The following is a 22,982-nucleotide window of genomic DNA, read 5'->3' as shown; positions in this document are numbered from 1 at the left end:
ATAAGACCTCTGCTCCCTCTTTTGTCTGTTGCTGTTGAGGTGGACAGTCCAGTATGTGGACTATATATAGTATATATACACTATATATAGTATAGTTTTCTTTCTAATCCAGTGTGTGCATTAGTTTTCTTGAATGCTACTTTAGTCATTAGCTTCCAAAAACACTTTTTTTTATTATTAAATTTTATTGATATAGAAAAATAACATTCTATATTCTTCAAGCATGACTAAGACAAATGTACACACATGTACTCTGAATTTATTTAAAAATGGCATACAATTCTCATGGATCATTGTCCGGCATAGAAAGGGGGAAGCCTGCAGAGTATACCAATTACACAATGTGATCTCTTCTGCAATAGTTATTATGCGTAGAATACAGAATTAACCATTAGACACAAATGTAATGGTTTGGCAGCATAGGGTCACCTCAACCTGCTGGTATTCTGCACTAAATGGAGACGGACGGAACATATAGGCAGGCAAGGGTGTCACATTTACATTCAAGTGCTTCACGCCATTTGGACAGGACAACCCAAAGTACAGGACAGGCCAGCTGCACATAACGTTACTGGTTGAGGGACATCACAGCATCTTGTTTTCCCATCTCAAGGGCAAGATTTAGAATAACTTAGACATGTATGTAAAAGGTGATGTGACTAGTCCTTGCAACCAGTGCATTTTCATACAATGTTTAAAGGGCTTTTACTCTGTAAGCACAGAGGCTGCAGTTAGTTCAAGAATTTCAGTGTATATTGGTACAAGGTAAAAGCAGGTGGAATGTCATGGATGTTTGGAATGTTCTCAACACAAAGGGTGAATTGATGGACTGTGTTTCAAAGGAGGGACACTGATAACTGGTATGCTTGTCAGCAATAAAAACAAAGTGACTTCAGTGTTGCAGTCGAAATAAATGCTGCCACAACCATATAAGACATGAAATGTATAAAATGGGTAAATTAAATGATAGATGATGAATCCATGGAAGTATTTTTTCACACAAAAATGTCACCTTTTTTCACCACGCAAGCAATTCTGTGTTGTGTGTGCACATGTGTGTTTCCCCCACAATCCAAGCACTCAAATGAGTGATAAACAAAAACAAATAAAACAAAAGCCTGATTCACCTGATGTCGAAAGCCACCTGTGATGAACCGAAATACAATTCTCAGGCATTACTGGGACTATACAAACAACAATATAATTCCAGCTCTGATGTAGATTCACAATTAAGTATAGCAACAAAAAAAGGCACTTTGGTAGTTGTATGCCTCCATTTCACTGTGCCCAGTCGAGTCTAGGCCTCGCGTTAAGAGCAAGGGTACTTAGCCCAGACCGGAAGGATGCCCGTCTCATTGGCTATTCTCCAGTAGCGGTCCCGCAGGAGGTAGGCTGCAGCTTTGGGTTGCCTCTGACGTGTGAAGACGCCCTTTTTGTTCCCCACAACACGAGTGATGGCTAGGAAAGGAAAGAGGAGAGGGTTACTTGTGTTGTTTGGCACAAGGCTAAAGATAAAGTTGGAGAAGGAAGGCAGACAACCTAAGACCTAAATTTGCCTTGAGGGGAGGAATCTGTGGCATTCGGTGGAGGGTGATTTCTGTGACCTTAGACTGGCATGACCAAGCTGTTCGGAGCCGGGAGTTGCCTCTGTAAGCCTTCGCTGTAAATTCCACTGTCCACAAACCAGGCGTTCCAAGTCTCCCACTTTGTGGACATGTTGCAGGAGCCTACCAGCTTCATTTGTCATAGCAATCTCTCAAGAACCAGATGTGTACACTACAGCATGTCAAGCACGAGGACGCCCTTGAGGGGAGTTTGGCTGAGATGTGGACGGGGACCATTAGACAGTTAACCGGCTTTGAAATGTGCAAACCAATGCAATGCCTTGTGATTGTGAAGGAAGAACTAGAAAGAGCTGTGTGCTAATCCAAACAAAGAAGTGCCTCAGTGAATGATGTCCTCAGTTTGCAGGTGACATTTTTGCCTGAGAGCCAATCACCTTTTCAAGCCATCGTATGACACATGGTCATGTCAGGCAAGACAGGGGTCGCATGAGGCCCTTCACCACAGCCATCACCTTGGCGTCCCATGATGGAAACACCTATGGAATGCTGCACTGACAGACTCATATAGCGATAGTGGTGGTGCAAGGGGATAGGTCTGGGCATGCTCACAAGCTCAGCTGGTAAAGATGTACCCTGCCAGCCTGCCACCCCTACTCAAGCTGCCCTCGCAGGAGACAGCCCAGAGATTTCCATACCTGGCGCTGGCCTACATTCCAGCAGTAGCACATATAAGGGCTCATTCATTGTAGCCAAGACTGATAGCTTTATGCGTGATTGTGATTTCATTTAGTGGGTAAAACTACATTTCCTATGAAATGGGGCAGAGGATGAAAAGGGCAAAATGGGTCCTTACTTTGTGCCGTCATAAAATCCGCAAAATTCCAAATGAGCTCGCCGATGACATATTTCTTCCTTTTCTGGTCAAACACATTGTGGTAATTTTGTAGGACTATTTTCTGGTACTCTTCTGTGAACATCATAGGAGGATCCTGCAAAAAACATTACAGATCACTTTCCATTTTTAATGCTTATTTTGTCAGTGCACTCAATATTTCAACCCTCAAATGTGGTGTCAAGTCTCTTTCTGTAGTGCCATGGGAGCCATAGACATAATCTAGCTAGCTATCTATAGCATAGCTATCTATAGATATGGTGGACACATGGTACATCTACACTGAGATAAGGGGGCAACACATCCAAGAGATTCCCACGACTTACGTTGTGCAGTCCAGGTACGGCGTCCGCCCCGTATTCGCTCTGAATAATGGGCTTCTGGTACATTCCGTACCAGTTCTCAAACTGGGTGTTCAGCTGGATGGAGATGACCTCGAAGTGGCCAGGGTCATGATACCAGGAGAAATAGCTGTTCACACACACCACGTCCACATATGGTGCCTGTACATCAGAGGGGGCAAATAGTTAATATGGGACAGATTTGGGCGTAATTGTGCCAGACTTCATCAGGATATTGCAAACAGGAAATATTACATTACATTACATTACATTTAGCAGACACTTCTTGACCAAAGTGACTTACATATGTCAGCTATATTACAAGGGATCACATTGTCCCCGGAGAAACTTGGGGTTAAAGGATAATTCCGGTGTGATTTTGACCTAAAGTGTGTTGAAACATGATAACGAGTGTGAATGTATGTCTCATAGCTCACCTCGGCTTGTCCCCTGCACTCAGAAATCTGGCGCTAGTTAGCCAATGCTACCAACACAGTCGTTGTGGTGCCTCGGGCATCGGCCTAGCCATGCAAATAAATCACTGTTTTTTACCATTTACGAGGCTCAAAGTAGCTCCATACTTCATTGGTAGACTTCGAGGGCCTTGCCATTTAAAGCGAGACATAGAGAACTTTTGAAAAAGCACTGGTAGTTTATTTACAAGGCGATTTATACAGACAGTACCTTAAGGAATTTTACCGTTAGAGCGCCATCTTGAATTTAGTCAAGATAAATTCGGCGATGAATCTGAAACGAACAGGTATGATAAGGGGATCAGATTCCAAAAATAATTCCGTGGAAATGCATGGATTCCAGTTGCTGCTACTGGAAGAAACGGGAATCCATGCATTTCCACTGAATTAATTTTGGAATCTGATCCCTTATCATACCTGTTCATTCTTACTCGTCGCTCTACATATCGTGACTAAATTCAAGATGGCTGCAAACGCTAAACTTCGAATATACTGTCTGCATAAATCGTCTTGTAAGTAAACTACCAGTGCTTTTTTTCTCAATGTCTCGCTTTTAAATGTCAGGGCCCTCGAAGTCTATCAATGAAGTGTGGAGATACATTGAGCCTCGTGAAATGGTGTAAAACAGTGATTTATTTGCATGGTTAGCCCGATGCCGAAGCACCACCATTGAAAAAGCTGTTGGTAGCATCGGCTAACTAGCGCCAGATTTCTGAGTGCAGGGGACAAGCGAGGTGAGCTATGAGACATACGTTCACACTCGGTATCATGTTTCAACACACTTTAGGTCAATATCACACCGGAATTCTCCTTTAAGTGCCTTGCTCAAGGGCACAACGGTGGAAGCTGGGAATTGAACCGACAACTTTCAGGCTACTGCACGCTAACCCAGCTCCTTAACCACTACACTACCACCGCCCAAAAAATATGAGTAGAAGCTCATCTATTCTGAACTGAAATTGTTTTTTTCCCCCTGAAACTGCATTAAATGGGAGAGGCTAGTGAGCCACAGCAAACCAATGAATAGCTCATACAGCCGAGAGTCTTACTCCTTTGTCCCTGGCATAGTTACTGTCGGTCACAAACGTCACTGGTCGCGTTGGGTCCAAGGACTTTGTGTGAGATACCAGTGTCCTGAAAAAGGGAGAAAAGATGAGAAATTATGTCCTATGAGTAATATAACCCACTTGTTTAAACTGACCATCTGGTATAAACTCCCATCTCTACTTATAAACCAATATGTATATAATGTCTGTAAGCCTAAAATATACATGCTACAATATATTACTGAAACACTAAGTAGAAACACTGGTTTGCTGTTAAAACAAAGGAATGAGGCCGATCAGCAGGGGTGGACTGGCAAACTGGACATTCTGGAAAAGTCAAGAATGGCCGTCCATCCAACCGCCATCGGCCTAGCTCAATACACTTCATCAACTAAGTAGCCTAGTCCGTGTCTAGCTTTCCAAATAAATATGCTTCACTTATGCCTATCCGTAGCCTATCCGTAGTCTATCAGTTATCATTCTCATTCAAAAAACTAGCAACATTTGTGCCATCGTGTTTTAAATAGCAGGATAGGCACAAGGGACAATGGAAATGCTACAGCATCACCAAGGTTGCCAACTCTCGACTGAAGTAACCTATGGCGATGTCCCTGTTCGGTAGCCTATATTTTTTATCAGTCAAGCAGTGAGATGCTGATGTGAGTCATACAGAAGACAAGCCAGGCTTTAGTATTTCTGTCTGTCTCAAACTACGTTAAGATGGTGTGTTTAGCAACCAGAAATTTAAACCTTTTTTCTTGGGGGAGAAACCCCCAAATCCCTGTGTATGTGTAAGTCCGACCTGATGATGTTAAAAGGTCCAGGTCTGGGTGCGCTCATGTGCACGATAGATGCCATGCACACATTAGCGGTTTCAACGCAGTTCAATTTGTCTCACAGAAATTGGTTCCCATGTCCCTGACCCTCAAAGACTACACATTTGCATGTTTAGTGGTAATGGTGCAGTTTTTTGCCCTTGTGCAAAACAGAGGTTGTTGCTTCATTACAAAATGACAAGGAATGATACTTGTCTAGACATTTGCGATCACAACTACTACGTACGCAAGGAATAGCTCTAAACCTAGGTCCATACACATCTTGATAATATACTGTAATGCACCAACCAGACCAAGTTGAAGGCTTTGTATGTATGTGCAATGTCTGTTAATCTTAAAAATATTAAAAAGTATGACATCCCTGTTGGTTTAGGCTACTTATACAAATTAAGGTAAAATAATAATCAGTCAATCAATAATAATCAGTTTTGTAAAATCTAACTGACTATTTTGAATGTCATACTTTCACTGGCATAATAATATTGAGAGACTGGATTATGATGTGTGTGTGAGCGAATAGTGGGCTTAATTGGAAGAAAGTCCAGGGCCTTTATTTTAGTCCCAGTCCGTCCCAGGCCAGCAGACACTGATACAGGTAACACAAAACTGAATTAAGAATGCACTTGCCACAGGGTTTTCAACTGCTGATTTTTTTTGTTCAGGTTAATATTTAGCTTCAAAATTTATTTTTAGCTCTTAAAAAATGATAGAGGTCCGGACCTAGAAGACCTCATAGCTGAATTTTAGTCCCGGTCCGTCCCTACCAGTCAGTGCACCTGTAAAACATGTACTTGCAAGAGCTAGTAGGACTGAGCTTGCATGTTTTGAATTGTTTTAACATGTGGTGGTGTTTTCACCTAATCGTGGGTGTGGCCATGTTTGCTATCTCCTTGGAGGACAGAGTAATTACTAAGGAGTTATCTCTGCCATTCTCTGCCATGTGTTTGTCACAGGGGATGTGTATGCAGCATTGGCTGATTCTGAGTGGCTGTGGTGATAGAACCGGCCAAAGGGACACCTAGAGCCATTTTTGTTCAGCTGAGCTTGTTCAGCTTGTGAGCAAGGAGCATCTTCGTGGAGGACTTGAGCCACATCCAACCACAGTGTAAAGGATTTACTTCTAAACATCTGAATACAGGCTGGCAAGTACAGCAGCATATTTGCAAGCCTGTCATAAACTCCTACCCAGATGTACATAAAAACTCCTGGGAGCAACTTGATGCTGTCTAGTTTATATTATGTAGGTTACACCTGTTCATGACTCTCAAATGAAAAGCTTCAGGTGTGCTATTCTGCTCAGACCACATTCCTTCTCCCCCCACCCACACACACACACAGGAGGGTGTGCGCTGCAGCAATTCCACACACTGAATTAAATAAAGAAATGAATATTCTCTACTCAATATATCCTGCAATAAAAATCTGATGTGGCTTTATTATCATTTTACTTCCAGACATGTGAGATGTGTGTGCAGCAGTATATGGATGTGAAGTATTACATTATGTTATTGAGTCTTGCATATCTGTTGAGGTGTTGGCAGACAAGGCAGCAGTGTGGCTAGCTTACTCACTTGAAGTAGTATCCAGCTGGGGGCATCTCAGCTGCCGGCTCATTGGCTACAGACCACATGACCACAGAGGGGTGGTTTTTGTCTCTCTGCACCAGCTCGTCCATGACAACCAGGTGATGGGCCAGAGAGGTGTTATCAAAACTGCGTCTGAGGATGACACACGTGCCAAAGGTAAAGGGGTTATTCCCCATAAGACCTCAATCAAGAAAGACAACACTGAGAAGTACATATACACATTGCAGGCAGATATTAAATACACAGAAACGTGAGGTGAAAAAAGAATGTGGTATGGGCACTGTAGCCAGTTGCGCCACAGCAAAACGCAACGCAACACCCCCACTCCCATCATTATCATCAAAGATTCAGTAAAGAGAACATAACAGACATACATGTCCTTGATGCCCACTCCTGGGCACTCATCTATGACAACGATGCCATGGCGGTCACACATCTGAAGGATCTCCTCAGCGTAGGGGTAGTGGCTGGTACGGAAGGAGTTGGCACCAAGCCACTTGAGCAGGTTAAAATCCTTCACAACGAGAGGCAAATCCAGACCCTTCCCTCGGATCTGTCCAGAACAGAGCAGAACAAAAACATGTACAAACAAACCGCCAATAAAGACACAGGATGCTCCAGAGGAATAACACCACTGCGGTGAACTTTCCTATTATCTGACTCCAAATGAATTAACGTAATTGGGCACTTGTTCCAAAATATTACCTAAACATTATACACTTATAACTACAGGCAATATTGAAATACAAGCCATTTTGATGCAGACTAACAGTTTTCAAAACAAAGCTATATTACACTGTAGTTGTGCCACACTTCTTCAGTGGTAGAGAGTGGCAATGCCTCATATTAATTAACACTGTAAGGATTCAGAGAGTGGGACAGTGCTGCCCTCTGCTGGTACTTACATCTGAGTCCTCGTGCTTGTTCACTCCGTGGAAGTAAAAGGGTTTGTTGTTGATGAGGAACTGGGTATTGGTGACTTGGACCGTGCGGATGCCAACCGGTAGAGTGTACACATCTTCCTCTTTAACACCATTTTTGGTTTCTGCCAACACCTGTACCTGAAAAACAGGAACAACTCGTGACTTACCTGAGGATACAGGGCTCTACACTAACATTTATTTTCAGGAGCACTTGTGCGCCCAAGTTAAAAAATTTAGGAGCACAGACAAAAATTTGGGCGCACAGTCAGTTCTGTACTTAACTTAATGTAACATTATACTGCAGCTAACAGTTAAACATGCCAGTGCACCAATTGCAAATATTAAGAATGACTGACAACATTTAGGCTACAGGAAACAGGATTTCAAAGGTCAATGCCTACTTTATTTTCAGTCTGTTCTATTTTCCTACATTTTGTTAATGTAAAATAATATAATACATTGCCATATTTGCATTTAGCCTGTTTATTAAGTATCCTGCCAAATGTAGGCTAATTTATTTATTTGTGAATCAATCTATAGCTAATCCAAATATGCCCATGGTGACCTATCTGACAGCATACTGCCTAATACTACTACTAAAACAGTCCATTTTCTCTTCCACAAAACCCAACATAGGCTAATCAAGGATATATGTTTTATACTTTTAGTGTTTATTTGAAATATCTGCATTGATGGGGGCAGTAGGCAAACGTTATGCCTACTTTCGTTTTGCACTCCAGCTTGTATTCGGTGTAAACAAACAAGCATGCGTGGAAGCCTGGAGTTGTCAGTAGCGTTCTACCTTTGAATAAAATGGGAGTATTACGGGAGGCTACTTTTGTGCCGGTTCGCTACAGCTATATTTTGCATATTGCAGCCAATACATCAACTGGGCTAAAAGGCATGTTAGGTTACCTTTCCTTCTCTCACTGCATTCTCAGAATCTCATCCTGTTCCTCCTATATCCAATGAATTCGGTGGATAGAAGAACTAATTTCTTCAATCTTTGCATCTTGGCTGGCTAGTCTAACTTTCCGCTTTTTCTGCGCGCTCTTGGATTTGATAGAAGCGACTACTAGCGAGTCACAACGCGAAACTGCTAACGTTGATGGGAGGTGTAGTTCTTATGCTGCATTCGCGACGTGATTCTATGGTTTGCACCAGTAATGTTTCTCGATGTTGCGGTGTATTTTATAGACAAACATTGACATGGTTAGAAGTCATTCGCACCAGTGCGCCTAAATATTTTTTTGCACTCGCGCGGCATCATTTTTACTCGCATGTGCGAGTGAAATGGGCGCACTGTAGAGCCCTGGGATAGTCTACAATACAATGTACAATAGAACTGAGCATGGCACACAAGCTGCAGGCGTGGGACACTGTATTTATCAAGAAGGTGGCAACGATAGGCCAGAGAGGGAGAGGGTGGAATGTGCTGTGCATGTGCCAAACCGGTGTAACTATCTGAAGAAATCTTTGTAGATTTTGAAAAGCCAGAGCAAATGATCAAGTGATAGACCTATGATCAGGTAAGAGAGCTGCTATATGCAGAGAGCTTTCTAATAAAACTAACTTATTTAAGCCTTCTTTAAGTTATTTATTTAACACATAAATTTATACAAAATAAAAGTTGTAGTGAAATGCTCAGTCCTCTGACTTAATTGACTGTGCAGTGTGTATATTATGTAGATATAAATAAAAATGAAATAGACAAATGATAAAAGATAAGTGTTACTGTGATATGTATGTATGAATGTCAAATAAGTATACTTATGTGATGCAAGCTGATCTGCATGTCTCAAGTGCATCGAGGTTTTGTCATCATGTCATGTGCTCTAGGTACCGTCCTCATTCAAGATGCGGATAGAAGTTTTTTCCAGTCTCTCAGTACTGGCTTTCAGACAGAGATAATGTTATCCAGACTGTAGCACAGAGATGAGGCTATTGTTGGGATGACTGGGTCTCTGATGATATTCTTGGCTCTTGACTGACATCCCCTGGTGTAAATGTCCCAGTAAATGTCCTTGGGTAGTGTACTCCTATCTAACTGTATTAAATGTAAATTTTTCCAGGGAAGATATTAATGACTGACACACACATTCTTCGTCACCCTCAATTTTCACGTGTATGTTGTGTGTCCACCAGGATTCAATAGACACAGCTCTCTACTGAGAGGGAACTGGCCATCCAATACAAGCTTCCTTACCTCCATAGAGTACATGTATCCTGGATTTTCATGCATCAGGTAGGGCCACCACAGGTTGACATTTAGCACTTTGAGGACACCACTGGCTCCATTAGAAGAAGCTACACATTTGCCATCCTTGTCTGTGAGGGAGACCTTCACTGTGGCATGGCCACTGCCCAGTACAGACACTTGATAACTGATTATCCCTAAAACACAAAACACATGGAGAGACAAAACATCTAAATATTATAGTATAGCAGAGCAGGATGTTGACAGAATTTTTAGTAAAACATTCAAGGTTGGACTGCAGTGGGGTATACTACGAAGCACGTTACACATATCTAGGCTATGTAGACATATCGAGGCTTCACAAAGCCTTGACTCAGGGGTATACGTTAAGTGATACAACGATAGCAGTTATGTGATAGGCTATATTTGTCAAACTAGGCTTTCAGCTCAGATCTGTGCGCGTTCTCTGTGTTGGGATGACTTTGGCCAATCGTAAAACGCGGAGACGCACAAGACCGCCTCTATTTAAAAACAATTACTTCCACATTCATGAGCGACAGCTTAATCTACACTGCAGTATTTTTGTGTGTCTAACCTATAACATCAAATACTGTAAATAAATTGTCATCAGTTGTTGTATGGTATGCACGTCCATAGTGGGATATTTGCATGCACAGCACTATTAAAGCGCATTCGAGATCCAAAATGTTAGGCGGAGCTCCACCTGTAAGATATATGACAGAATCCTACACGTGAGAAAACTTCGTTTTTAAGACAATTGATTGGTCAGTGGGCGGTAGATTACACGATTTGAGCTATAACTTAGCACATAACCTCCTCCCGACTAGGTTTGGTTGACAGCATAAGATACCATGGTGATATAGACACTAAAACAGATCCACTTTCGTGTCACAGCATACCCCGGCTTTGAGCGCAACATACCTCGCTAACCCACTAATCGAGATTTGTAGTATACCCAGAGACTTTCTAATGAGACACAGCACTCAAAAAAACTCTCCATAGAAATGCATGGGCTTAGCTTAGTTTGTAACGCAGTTGTCTACGCATATCACACCCCTTCCGTGGCAGAACGTTGACATGTGAATACATTGAGCCAATCATGTGCTGTGTTGTGAATACATTGAGCCAATAATGTGGTGTGTTGTGAAGACATCGTGCCAATCATGTGTTGTGATCTCGCTGCTGGAGCAAGATTGCAGTAGATTGGTGTCGTGAAGCCTTGCGCACGCGCACTTATGCCGAGATGGATGCCCGATGAGTGCCCAAAAAGCGTTGCCATATGGCCGCCGAGTGGAGGGACTTGCCTAAAAGGACTTTGGTAATACCCCACAGATGGCTTGATTTCTGAATGTTATTGTTATGACTTCATCTTTTTTTATCTACTGACATTTTACTTTTACCAGATGAGCTGACATTGAACATCAACAGTCATTAAGCTCTCTGAACATACAGAAAAACAGTGAGGCTCAGGCTGTGAAAGAATCACCAATCGTACCTGTGCTGTCTGAATAGGATGTCTGCACTGTGATATCATCAATGTACACAGCAGGTGTAGTGTAGAGAAGAACTGGGCGGTGTATGCCAGCATAGTTGAAGAAGTCAAAATTAGTGTTCTGTATAAAATACCCCTCTGGATACCTGTCCATGCAAAAGTTATTTAAAAAAGACAAACAAGCTCAGTCTCATTTTAACCCCAAATCACAAGTTTCTGCTTGCTTAAATAACATACTCATTCCCATTTAAAGGTTCTCTAAGCACAGTTGGGTAATGTCACTTCTGTTGACATTTCAAACAAAACAGAGAGCTACTGTAGCTCTACAGCTCCCTCCCTCCAGTGCAACTGAAACTGTCATGAATGCGCATCTCGTCAGTGATTGGCTGGAACAGTTTGTTATGTTTCATGGTCCAGGTTGGACCAGGCTGTTTTTTTGCCGTTTTCGGAGCCTGCACTGTCCACAGGGATCACGTTTTTTACAGCATATTCAGGGAACAGGCAGTTAGTGGATCATAAGGAGATGTTTGTTGTATGTGACAACAAATTCTAGCTTAGAAACCGCGTAAGACTTAGAGAACCTTTAAGCAAAACAATAAATCTGCATATCTGTATTAACATGGATTTTTTTTCCCAATGTAACTACAGGTGCTGGTCATATAATTAGAATATCATCAAAAAGTTGATTTATGTCACTAATTCCATTCAAAAAGTGAAACTTGTACATTATATTCATTCATTACACACAGACTGATATATTTCAAATGTTTATTTCTTTTAATTTTGATGATTATAACTGACAGCTAATGAAAATCCCAAATTCAGTATCTCAGAAAATTAGAATATTACTTAAGACCAATACAAAAAAAGTTTTTTTCAGAAATGTTGGCCAACTGAAAAGTATGAACATTTTTTTTTTAATTACTGCAGCAATGTGGCCTGGCATGGAGTCGATCTGTCTGTGGCACTGCTCAGGCACGGCACAGCTCACTGCTCAGGCACGGCACAGCTCACTGCTCTTGACCTTGGACCTCAGAAAACACAGTGGACCAACACCAGCAGATGACATGGCACCCCAAACCATCACTGACTGTGGAAACTTTACACTGGACTTCAAGCAACGTGGATTCTGTGCCTCTCCCTCTTCCTTCAGACTCTGGGACCTTGATTTCCAAAGGAAATACAAAATGTACTTTCATCAGAGAACATAACTTTGGACCACTCAGCAGCAGGCCAGTCCTTTTTGTCTTTATCCCAGACGAGACGCTTCTGACACTGTCTCTTGTTCAAGAGTAGCTTGACACAAGGAATGCGACAGCTGAAACCCATGTCTTGCATAAGTCTGTGCGTGGTGGTTCTTGAAGCACTGATTCCAGCTGCAGTCCACTCTTTGTGAATCTCCCCCACATTTTTGAATGGGTTTTGTTTCACAGTCCTCTCCAGGGTGCGGTTATCCCTATTGCTTGTACACTTTTTTCTACCACATCTCTTCCTTCTCTTCACCTCTCTAATGTGCTTGGACACAGAGCTCTGTGAACAGCCAGCCTCTTTAGCAATGACCTTTTGTGTCTTGCCCTCCTTGTACAAGGTGTCAATGGTCGTCTTTTGGACAACTGTCAAGTCAGCAGTCTTCTCCATGATTGTTTAGCCTACAGAACTAGACTGAGAGACCATGTAAAGGCCTTTGCAGGTGTTTTGAGTTAATTAGCTGATTAGAGTGTGGCACCAGGTGTCTTCAATATTGAACCTTTTCACAATATTCTAATTTTCTGAGATACTGAATTTGGGATTTTCATTAGTTGTCAGTTATAAATCATCAAAACTAAAAAAAATAAACACTTGAAATAAATCAGTCTGTATAGAATGAATGTATACATTATAATAAGTTCCACTTTTTGAACGGAATTACTGAAATAAATCAACTTTTTCATGATATTCTAATTATATAACCAACACCTGTATAGTTCAGTGGAACAGATATGGTGACTGGTTACTTTTTGGGGTCATTCATGTGCTGGATGGACCCTGGTGGTAAGGTGTGGAGGTCCAGGGTGTTGTTTACAGCAATGGTGATGCGGCATGGTGTTCCGGGAGTCTTTCGTGCGACTGAGCTGATGTCAGCTTCGAAAGGAAGATGGCCACCCTCATGTTCAGTCACCTTGACCCCGTTCACCCACTAAAACGTTCCACAGGAAAACAGGAATGGACAGAAATAACGCCACTGAGTGCTATTAAATGTTATCATGAGGATTTTAAAACCTCATGAGTGGCAAAGTCTTCAGCTGACACTGACAGAACAGAGCAGCAGACAGCTGAGGTTGAACATCAGGGAGATCAGTGCTTACAGCTGCATTATACTTACAACCACAGAGTAATAGTGAGCACTTCCCACTCTCAGCACAATCCTGCGGTCCATGTCCTGCAGCCAGCTGCCTGGGATCCACACTTCTCGCTCATACCACACCCAGCCTATGAAATCCCTGAGCTTGGCGTCCTGGGTAATATCATTGTAGCTGGCAGGCACGGGCATATCAATCACTGGACCAGTCTGAAGAGCAGAGACAGATTTAACATTATGAGTTTATTTTCAGGTCAGGCTTGTTGTTGTTCTTCTTCGGGGTTTTACGAAAGCCGGGGCATCCAAAAAGTTGCATTGCTGTCACCTATGGGACTAGCACCTTAGTGCACTATATCCTGCTATATAGTCCAGTGTCTTTTAAAAATGTAAAAAAAAAAAAAAAAAAGCGTTTTCCCCTCCCGCTTAACCCTAGGCCTACTTCTAAAATACTTTTCAATGATACTTCTCCCAAGCCAATCTCTCGCAATTCTCTAAATATATCTTGTCTTTGGCAGTCATACTTTCTACAAGAAATCAAAACATGTTGCACCGTCACAAGTTGACATGAACACAAGCCACTCTGGTGTTTCCCTAATATAAATAAAGTAGCCTAGCCTACTGTTCAAAAACGTGTGACCAATCCTTATTCTAGAAGTAATAACCTGTTCCTTACTTAGGCTAGCCTACGTCTAATCCCCCCTCAAGTCAGGCTTGTTTTTTCACCTTCAATATACATAAATTAATGCAAATGCAACTGTAGAAAATAGGTTAAACGTCATTATGCAAACACACCCCGGGGCTTGTGCCCTCACTTGTGCCCATTTCAAATGTAATGCCCGAGACGAGTAAACATGCGCATCTTGGTTGGTTGGCGTAGAAGGTTTTTTTTCCAAATTGTTACAATATACTACATTTGTTTCCACAGAGGGATGATATATTTTCATCAACACAGGGAACATCATGCACATTTCGACAGCAATTGAAGTTTACCTCGACCAACGGACTTTGAAACCATGCTTTCTGAAATCCTAGATTCCTGTCCTTCGAAAAATCAGCTCGGAATGCCCATAGCCCGTTCAGATCTTTAATTTCGCGGCTAGGAGATTCACGAGGGAAAAGCATTCCATTTTCCAGAGGGTAACCAACATTCCAAAAACATGTCATGCAGAGAAAGCTCGAAAGCCAAATTCGTTTCATCTCCAACTCGTTGTCTCCTGTTCCCCCTTTCACCCTTGCTACTACTACTGTGTTCACATTGAAATACAAACTGTATTGATGACTTCCGCATTTGTCACATGATTTTGGTCATATGGTTACATGCACGAAAACGAGGAAGCAAGCAAAAGAGCGAAATTAGGAGTTGTCAAGCAAATGCCTACCATGCTTAGCGCGAGGATCTATATGCAGGGCTGTTTGGCTATTGAAGATGTGCAGATTGTGGAGTTTTTCAGACTGGAATGGATATCACATCTTTCACAGCAACCTGAGTATCTCAAAACTGAGAGGAAAGGTTTTTCCCCTGATGGGATAAACTAGTTGTTGGGATTCTGGATATTGTAGGTCTCCGCCAAATGTCTTGTGCCTAATTGCGTACGTTTGCAAATTCAAAATAATCTGATGGTTTTTTTTCTTCTGGAATGCGCTGTGTATAATCAGAGCTGAATGATACCGGAACTTAATTCCTTCTGAAACTTGTTCACAGTTCACTAGAGGGCAGCACACTCTTTATTACTATATGTGGTCCCAGGTAGTCTATCCAACAGCTTGGAGGCTGCAGAACATGGATAGGCTACAGATAATATGGAATGTTTATATGGAGTGGTTCTATTTCTCAGTAGGCTATTTTCAGAGTCTTCGATCAAATAGTAAACGGAAGTGGAAAAATCATCATTATTTTTTATTCAAGAGCAAAAGTGTGATGAAATTAGCAATACAAGTGAGTTTTCTCTGCAAGACTGGGTTTGACCGACCAGTAGTCACCATTGCTGGGGATGCCACTTGGGAGATGAAAGGTTAAGTGCATACTTCGAATACCTGGCATATTTCTGTTATTATCCTGTCTCAGTGGGTCCCCTGCCAATTAAGTCGAGGCCCATGAGCTAATACAACGATTTATGTTAGGTCGCCAACTTGCAACACACTAAATATATTATATAATAATCACTCACAGTTCAATTAATTTCCTGTCTTCCAAATATCTCAGCAAAAACATTGACATTCAATATAACTCTTTGCAGGACAGGGTGAAAGGAAGGTTGCTGTTTGTCTTTTTAAGCCAGGAATATTTTAATCCTATTTCTTTAATTAAATGTGTTCCTTCAACGGTTTCTTTTCAATTAAGGATTTAAACCTCAATCGATTATCCGTGACTTTGTGTTCACCTGATGAACCTGAGGGGAGATCTGGTTCCACTCCCACCTATTGTTTTAAATTTTTAAGGACTTTTTTTTAAAGGAATTTTTAAGGACTACTGACGCATTGCTGGTATCCCTTAAGGACAAAATGTCATGGTGAGCTTTATGTAATTCCAGTGTTTTACTCTGATGCCTACTTCAGCAAACAGGGAGAAAAAGGTTAATCAATTATTCATTAATTGGATGTGCACTTTTAAACATCACACAATGCATTGTGTGAGAAAAAATGATTTGGTAACACTCCATAATAAGTAGCAAACTAGGAAATATAGCTGCAAGCGGCAATGGCGGGCCCGAGCACCTGCGGGCCGCAACCCGTGACATTTCAGAATCTAACAAAGCACCGACGTGGTGCATGTGTAAAATTTACATATTTGATGTGTGTGCTATTTGTTTTTCCATGTTTTTTTTTGGCACATTTACTTGCTTGGCCAGGTGGGGGCACAATGCAAGGCAGGCTCATTGTGTGTCATCGTAATCATAATATTAACCAGAGAAATTTCAGATTATTCATTTTAAGCAAAGAACATTTCTGATACACTTTTTGGCCAGATGGTGGCGCTATATTAGGCATGTGAATTACACATGTGAATATAATCACAATAATGATATCCAATATTTTATTAAGTTTCAGATCAATCACTTAAGGCATTGTCCATTTCTGGCACATTTCCTACTTGGCCAGGTGGTGGCGCTATGCCAGGCAGGCCCATTGGGTGTCTGGATATCAACATAATTATAATATCTATTAACCTGAGAAGTTTCAGACCATTCATTCAAAGCATAGAGCATTTCTGGCATATTTCCTGTTTGGCCAGATGGTGGCGCTATGCTAAGCATGTGAAATATATGTGTGAATATCATCACAATAATGATATCCAATATTTTATAAAGTTTGAGATCAATTACTTAAGGCATTGTCCATTTCTGGCACATTTCCTACTTAGCCAGGTGGTGGCGCTGTGCCAGACAGGCCCATTGGGTGTCTGGATATCAACATAATCGTAATCTATTAACCTGAGAAGTTTCAACCCATTCATTCAATGCACTGTGACTTTATGACACATTTCCTTTTTATATGGTGAATTATTAAAATCTTGACATATTACAACATATCAAAAATCCCTTCACAATTTAACATCAGCAACATCTTGGCATAATGTTAGTCAAATTTTACATGAATCTGACAAACCGTCTAGGAGGAGTATGTTAAAATTGATCATGTGACATCAGTGTAATTGCCATTCTTTCTGTTGCCAGGTGGTGGCGCTATGCCAAATATGCCTTATGGGCATGTGAATATCATCACTACCATGGTATTCAAAGACCTGTGAAATTTAAAACATTTCAAACCATGCATGGTGAATTAAGAAATATTTATTTTTTATGTGGAAGGGTATTAAAATTCATAGTTTAGCCATTTCGTCAAATTACAACATATCAAAAAAAGCTTCACAATTTAGAATCAGAAGCATACTGGCATCATGTATACCAATTTTCACATAAATCGGATCAATCGTCTAGGAGGAGTATGTTAAAATTGATCATGTCCACAACGCACAAAATCTCAATTACCTCACTTCCTGTGGGTGTGGCTAATGGCATGTTAATACAAAAGTTGTTTGTTTTTGGGAGATACATACACCCACCAAATTTGGTGTGTGTATCTACAACTATATGCCAACCACAAGTCACAATGACATAAGGGGGCGCTATGGAGTTCCTGGGCAACGCCCGGTGCCAAGGCTTTTCCCCTGTGTATTTACGGTACCTCTTGATGTGTGTGCCAAATTTCATGCGTTTTCACCGATGGGAAGAACCTCTTTTGGCATCACAATTCATCACATTTTAGTCCGCACAAAATCCCAAATACCTCACTTCCTGTTGGGTGTGGCTAATACATTGTCCATACGAAAGTTGTTCATCTTGGGGCGATACACACACCTACCAAATTTGATGCGTCTAGCTGAAAGTATGTGCCAACCACTGCCTCAATCACCTAAAGGGGCGCTACAGAGTCCCTGGGCCACGCCCGGGGCTAAGCTCTTGTACCTAACTGCTTTGCGTGACACCTGATGTGTGTGCCAAATTTCAAGACTTTTCACCCATCTTAACCACCTCAAAAAAGGAAAAAGCTCTGAGACAAAGTTAATATAATAATAATAATAATAATAATAATCCTTACAAAAACAATAGGGCCTTGCGCCCTTCGGTGCTCGGGCCCTAATTACCTAACCCTTTGTTAATATTTGTTAATTGTTACTAACATATCTATTTGGCACAAGTGAATAGTTTTTTCATCATCAATTAAATATTTGTTGTTTGCATAAAATCTGTTAATGTTTTAGCAAATCTATTAACTAATATTGTATTAATATGTGTTAATAGTTAACTTAATGTATTTTTGGCACTAATTAAGTTAGTTCTTACATAATTTAAATGTTAAATGTTTTATTTACAAATTATATGTTAATAATATAGTTTTCTATAGAAAAGTTAATGACTTTATTATTATTTAACTAATTAATATTAAACTGTGCTTCTGCCTATCCCAATATGAACCACTCCCCATAGGACCCTTACAATAGATAGATAGATACTTTATTGATCCCGAAGGGGAAATTCAAGAAAAAAACACGGAGCTACCTTGACATGCCGCCACTCTTGTCGGCGCCAGAAACGCTTGCAATAAAGTTGGTTAAGCTTAATTAATATATTAGTAGTATATAGCTATAAGCGTGGGGCCCCTTATAATAAAGTTGGTTGAGCTTAATTCATATATTAGTAATATATAGGCTAACTAGTCAGACAGTGAAGGCACTGAGACCAAAACTGGCTTATCACATTTATTCCTTTAGGAAAAGTTAAAACAAAACATGCCTTCAGGCACTGGCATTCATAAAACAGCATCTGCACAAACAAAATAAAAAGTAGTTGAATGGGCTACAGTATATTAGGCTACATGCATGATTCCTATACCATCACTGTCAGCCCTACTAGCAAGGGAGACGTGCGACATGGAATGTTCAGGTGCACAGAGTTTATTAATATTCTGAGACTCACTAAACACTCACAGACGTAGACCATACATAGGTAATGCATAAACATAATGCTAAACAAAATGTACATTCATTTCCTACTAGACTGAATTGCACTTTCCATGAGCACTAAGCTAAACTACACTGAATGCATGGAAAGTTGCTAGCGGAGTTTCCAGACTCGTGTGTATGAACTCGTGGTCATAATGAAAACATTAATAAACGTTCTCTAAGTTAAGAGAATTGCTACCAAATCCTAACAATACATGTAAAGTAATATAATACAAGTGGTATATCGACGTTTTCAACGTAAACAACATTTTACAGTTACAAAATTAAAACAAAGTGGAGAGTGCTTTATACAGTCAACCTACCCAATGCAAAGCATACCGCTTCTGATCAGCTATGGCAACAATGCAAGGACAAAACGCAGCAGAGCTGCAGTATACCGTTTCTCCAAAGGGGGCTCCAAAACACCAATCTCAAAAAAGCTGCTTAATTACGGCGAAAATCACATAAAAACACTAAACTATATTTCTAACTCTGTTACACCCCTCCCCTGAATTTCACCAAATTCAAGCAGCAACCAAATAGTACTTCCAAAGGCAAAGAGTACACTACTTTCAAACACTAGACAGAGGGTCACCAATTACAGGACAGCCAACCACAAAGGTATCCAATAAGGATGAAATGGACAACCAACCACTGGCAGTAGGGTGCTTATACACCCCACAAGACCATAAAGCTATAAACCATAAATTCCATAAATTCTCCACAAAGCTAATCAGAAAAGCTAGATAAATAATAATATGCCATTAACTTTTATATTAGTATATAGTTTGTAAATAAACAGTTAACATTTAAATGATGTAAGAAATAACTGTTAATTAGTGCCAAAAATACATTTAGTTAACTATTAACACATATTAATACAATATTAGTTAATAGATTTGTTAAAATATTAATATAGACCCTTTCAACAATAAAAACAAAAACAATGCTTGAACGTTCTATTTGGGCCCCAATCTACTTCCTCTGCATTAAGATAACATATGGAATGTTAAAAAGGAAGTCTTGTGGGGCCAACTATGATGCTGATAATGGAACTCTCTTGAAAGGGTCCATACAGATTTTATGCAAACAACTAATATTGAATTAATGATGAAAAAACTATTAACTTGTGCCAAATAGATATTTTAGTAACAATTAACAAATATTAACAAAGGGTTAGGTAATTACTAGTTTGCTATTTATTATGGCACATTATTATGGAGTGTTACCCGTGCAGTGAGAGCATAGGGCTAACTCGTGTAATTCCACTCACAGTTTTGCTGCTGTGTCTTGCTGAACCTTATGTGCCTGGTTAAAAATGCATACAGGCGTTCCCTGGAGAACCAACAGGGATTGACAAGGCAGGGACAGCAAAAAGAAAGTCTGCATTTCTTCTGCCATTCACTGCTAATAAGATGGTGCAGTCAAAGTGCTGTGACCATGAACTGGAGTATTATGCACTTTCTTTAAAAGAAACACTTTATGACCCAGTTTCTGTGTCCTGGAAAGTTGTTTGTGTGGGGAAAATGGAATGTTTGGGGACCTTACAGTCGCATTCACAAGTTCTGGAAAACACTTTGACACTCATGTAAAGAAAGAAAGTTTACCTGTGTAATACACCAGGCTCATGTTGCCCAATGTTCGGTTTAGTTTTATTAAAAACAGTGAGGTTGACTAATTTGTAAACTGCACACCTGTGTATTAACCGCAGTGCTCAATAGCCCTCTGAATCAGAATCAGAATGTGCTTTAATCATAAAGAATGAAGAAAAGAACTGCATTCACGTGTATAGCCCGTCCCTGTGTATTCACCTCATAGCTGAAGAAATGTCAAATCAACTGATAAACCTAATAGGCAGGAAAGTAAGTATAAGTGCATTACTAAATGTACACTTAATATATTGATGCATCACAATACAATGATGTTGGATCCATTAAAAATGTGTTTCCTTGTTTGCATGCAGACACATTCTGTAAAACTGGGAGCACCGGCCTAAAAGAACTTGTTTTTAGAAAATACACAAGCTATGCATTACTTATTCATAAAAGCAGAAAGAAAAAGTGAAAACATTTCCTCCACTGAAATCGCAAAGCATTCAGAATCCTTGGTGCTGGCTTGCTGGAGGCAAATTAAATAATAATTAATTCAAATAAACTGTAATGAGGCTTCAGTCTACAGTGCAGTTATTCACAACTATTTACTCTTCGTCTGGTGATGTAACAGAAATGTCCATTTGGCAATACATTACATGATTATGGCCGATACTGGTGTCAAGGTCATGGCTAATTTTGTGGCTGAAAAAGCCCATCCGGATATGTGTTATGATTAATCATTGTGGCTAAACTAGGTCCATGTCTAACAATAGAAAGTCCATCTTAAGGGCTTGTGCATTGTGTGAGTGTGGGTCAAAATAACCCTAAAAGCACATAGCACACATAGCCTTCATTTTATTCAATTGAAGGTGCCTTTCACTCAGTTTCATTTGATGGAGGTACTTCACTTCAGACACTTCAGGTCCACCTTCACTCCAAACTGTTGCCTGCCAGAGAACTTGCAAGGTGGTAATACATTCATCCAAACAGGCAATCATATTGCAACAAATTGTGGTACATGAATATGATCATCAATAAGATCTCTCCAATATACTCTAAGTGCACATTGACTATAGTCAAATAAAGCCATGTGTGTATGCACTGTGCTTGCTTTGTTCGTTGGCTGCAAAAGTCACGGTTGCTAAGCATCGCTGTGCATCATGTTAGCAGCAAAAACAAAGAGGCAAAGGGAGTCACAGTGCTGCCATTCTTCCTGTTTTCCTCACCTTTTTTGCGTCCTGTTTCTCCCTGCTGATTGTTAGACCGTTGCTCAGCTTGCATGAGTAAACAATTCCTACTTAACACGGTATTTGTTCAAGAAGCATGACACAGGCTGGGTGGGCACTTCCTCTTGATTCTATATTGTATACATCCCCCCTATAGCCCCGCCATTATACTATGTTCATCCTTGTGCATGCAGTGTGGTTCAAGAGGTCAGCGTTTTTCCCCCGTCACTACAGCAAATAAATCGTGCATGGTTAGTAATTCACATGGCAGGCTGTGTAAATGTCCAGAGCCTGTGTATTAAGTCAAAGTCAAAGTCAAAGTCTGCTTTATTGTCAATTTCTTCACATGTCAAGACATACAAAGAGATCGAAATTACATTTCCCACTATCCCATGGTGGAGACAAGACATATTTTACCAACTAGGTCCACAGACAAACATAACATTTAAGTAAACAATATAAAAAGTAAAAATAAGAAGGCACATACAATGAAGAAAATAAGAGCAGCAAAATTTGAGTTGAAAATGTGCAATTGTGCATACAGTAGACAGTCAATATAATAGTGCAAAAGTCAGGCCAATAAATGGCTGAGGTAGTTCTGTTTGACCTAGGGCAATTCCATGGAAAATTATGTTTTTTGTAACATCCATAACGCCAATAAAATGTGATGGTATGGTATGATGTGAATGATTACATGAAATTTGAGCATTTTCTATTTTTGGCTGAAGAATGTACATGAGAAAAAATGCACACAAAGAATGTTATCATTCACATCATACAAATGCCAAGGCATTTCATTGGCGTTATGGATGTGACAAAAAGTCAATTTTCCGTGGAATTGCACCCTAAGTATGCAAGTGGCATAGTGGTGCAAGTTATGTAAGAGCAGCAGAAGTGTGTTCAGAAGTGTTTTCAGGACAACAGGACAACAACAACAAGTTGCAAAGTGTG

At 40.5% G+C, this 22,982-nt stretch overlaps 1 protein-coding gene across 2 annotated transcripts; it reads right to left on the bottom strand.

The window, feature by feature from the left end:
• Positions 1 to 239: 239 nt before the first annotated feature.
• On the bottom strand, positions 240 to 14,983 carry gusb (glucuronidase, beta). 2 transcript variants are annotated; one of them, XM_048230260.1, is made up of 12 exons: positions 14,701 to 14,983; positions 13,735 to 13,920; positions 13,367 to 13,548; positions 11,376 to 11,518; positions 9,869 to 10,056; positions 7,645 to 7,800; positions 7,114 to 7,292; positions 6,725 to 6,871; positions 4,306 to 4,405; positions 2,784 to 2,960; positions 2,419 to 2,554; positions 240 to 1,458 (listed from the first exon to the last, which is right to left on the bottom strand). In XM_048230260.1, exons 1-12 carry the CDS (start codon positions 14,905 to 14,907, stop codon positions 1,310 to 1,312), a joined length of 1,950 nt encoding a protein of 649 aa, XP_048086217.1. In that variant the 5' UTR covers positions 14,908 to 14,983; the 3' UTR covers positions 240 to 1,309. The 2 variants fall into 2 exon arrangements, with proteins under 2 accessions (XP_048086217.1, XP_048086227.1); XM_048230270.1 differs by having other exon boundaries at positions 4,321 to 4,405; positions 14,701 to 14,982.
• Between the last annotated feature and the right edge of the window lie 7,999 nt (positions 14,984 to 22,982).

This window comes from Alosa alosa, chromosome 2 (assembly GCF_017589495.1).
Source record: "Alosa alosa isolate M-15738 ecotype Scorff River chromosome 2, AALO_Geno_1.1, whole genome shotgun sequence".
In the NCBI taxonomy this organism is placed as follows: Eukaryota; Metazoa; Chordata; class Actinopteri; order Clupeiformes; family Clupeidae; genus Alosa; species Alosa alosa.
Note: the sequence above shows the minus strand (reverse complement) of the source record. Positions and strands in the feature narration are given on the sequence as shown.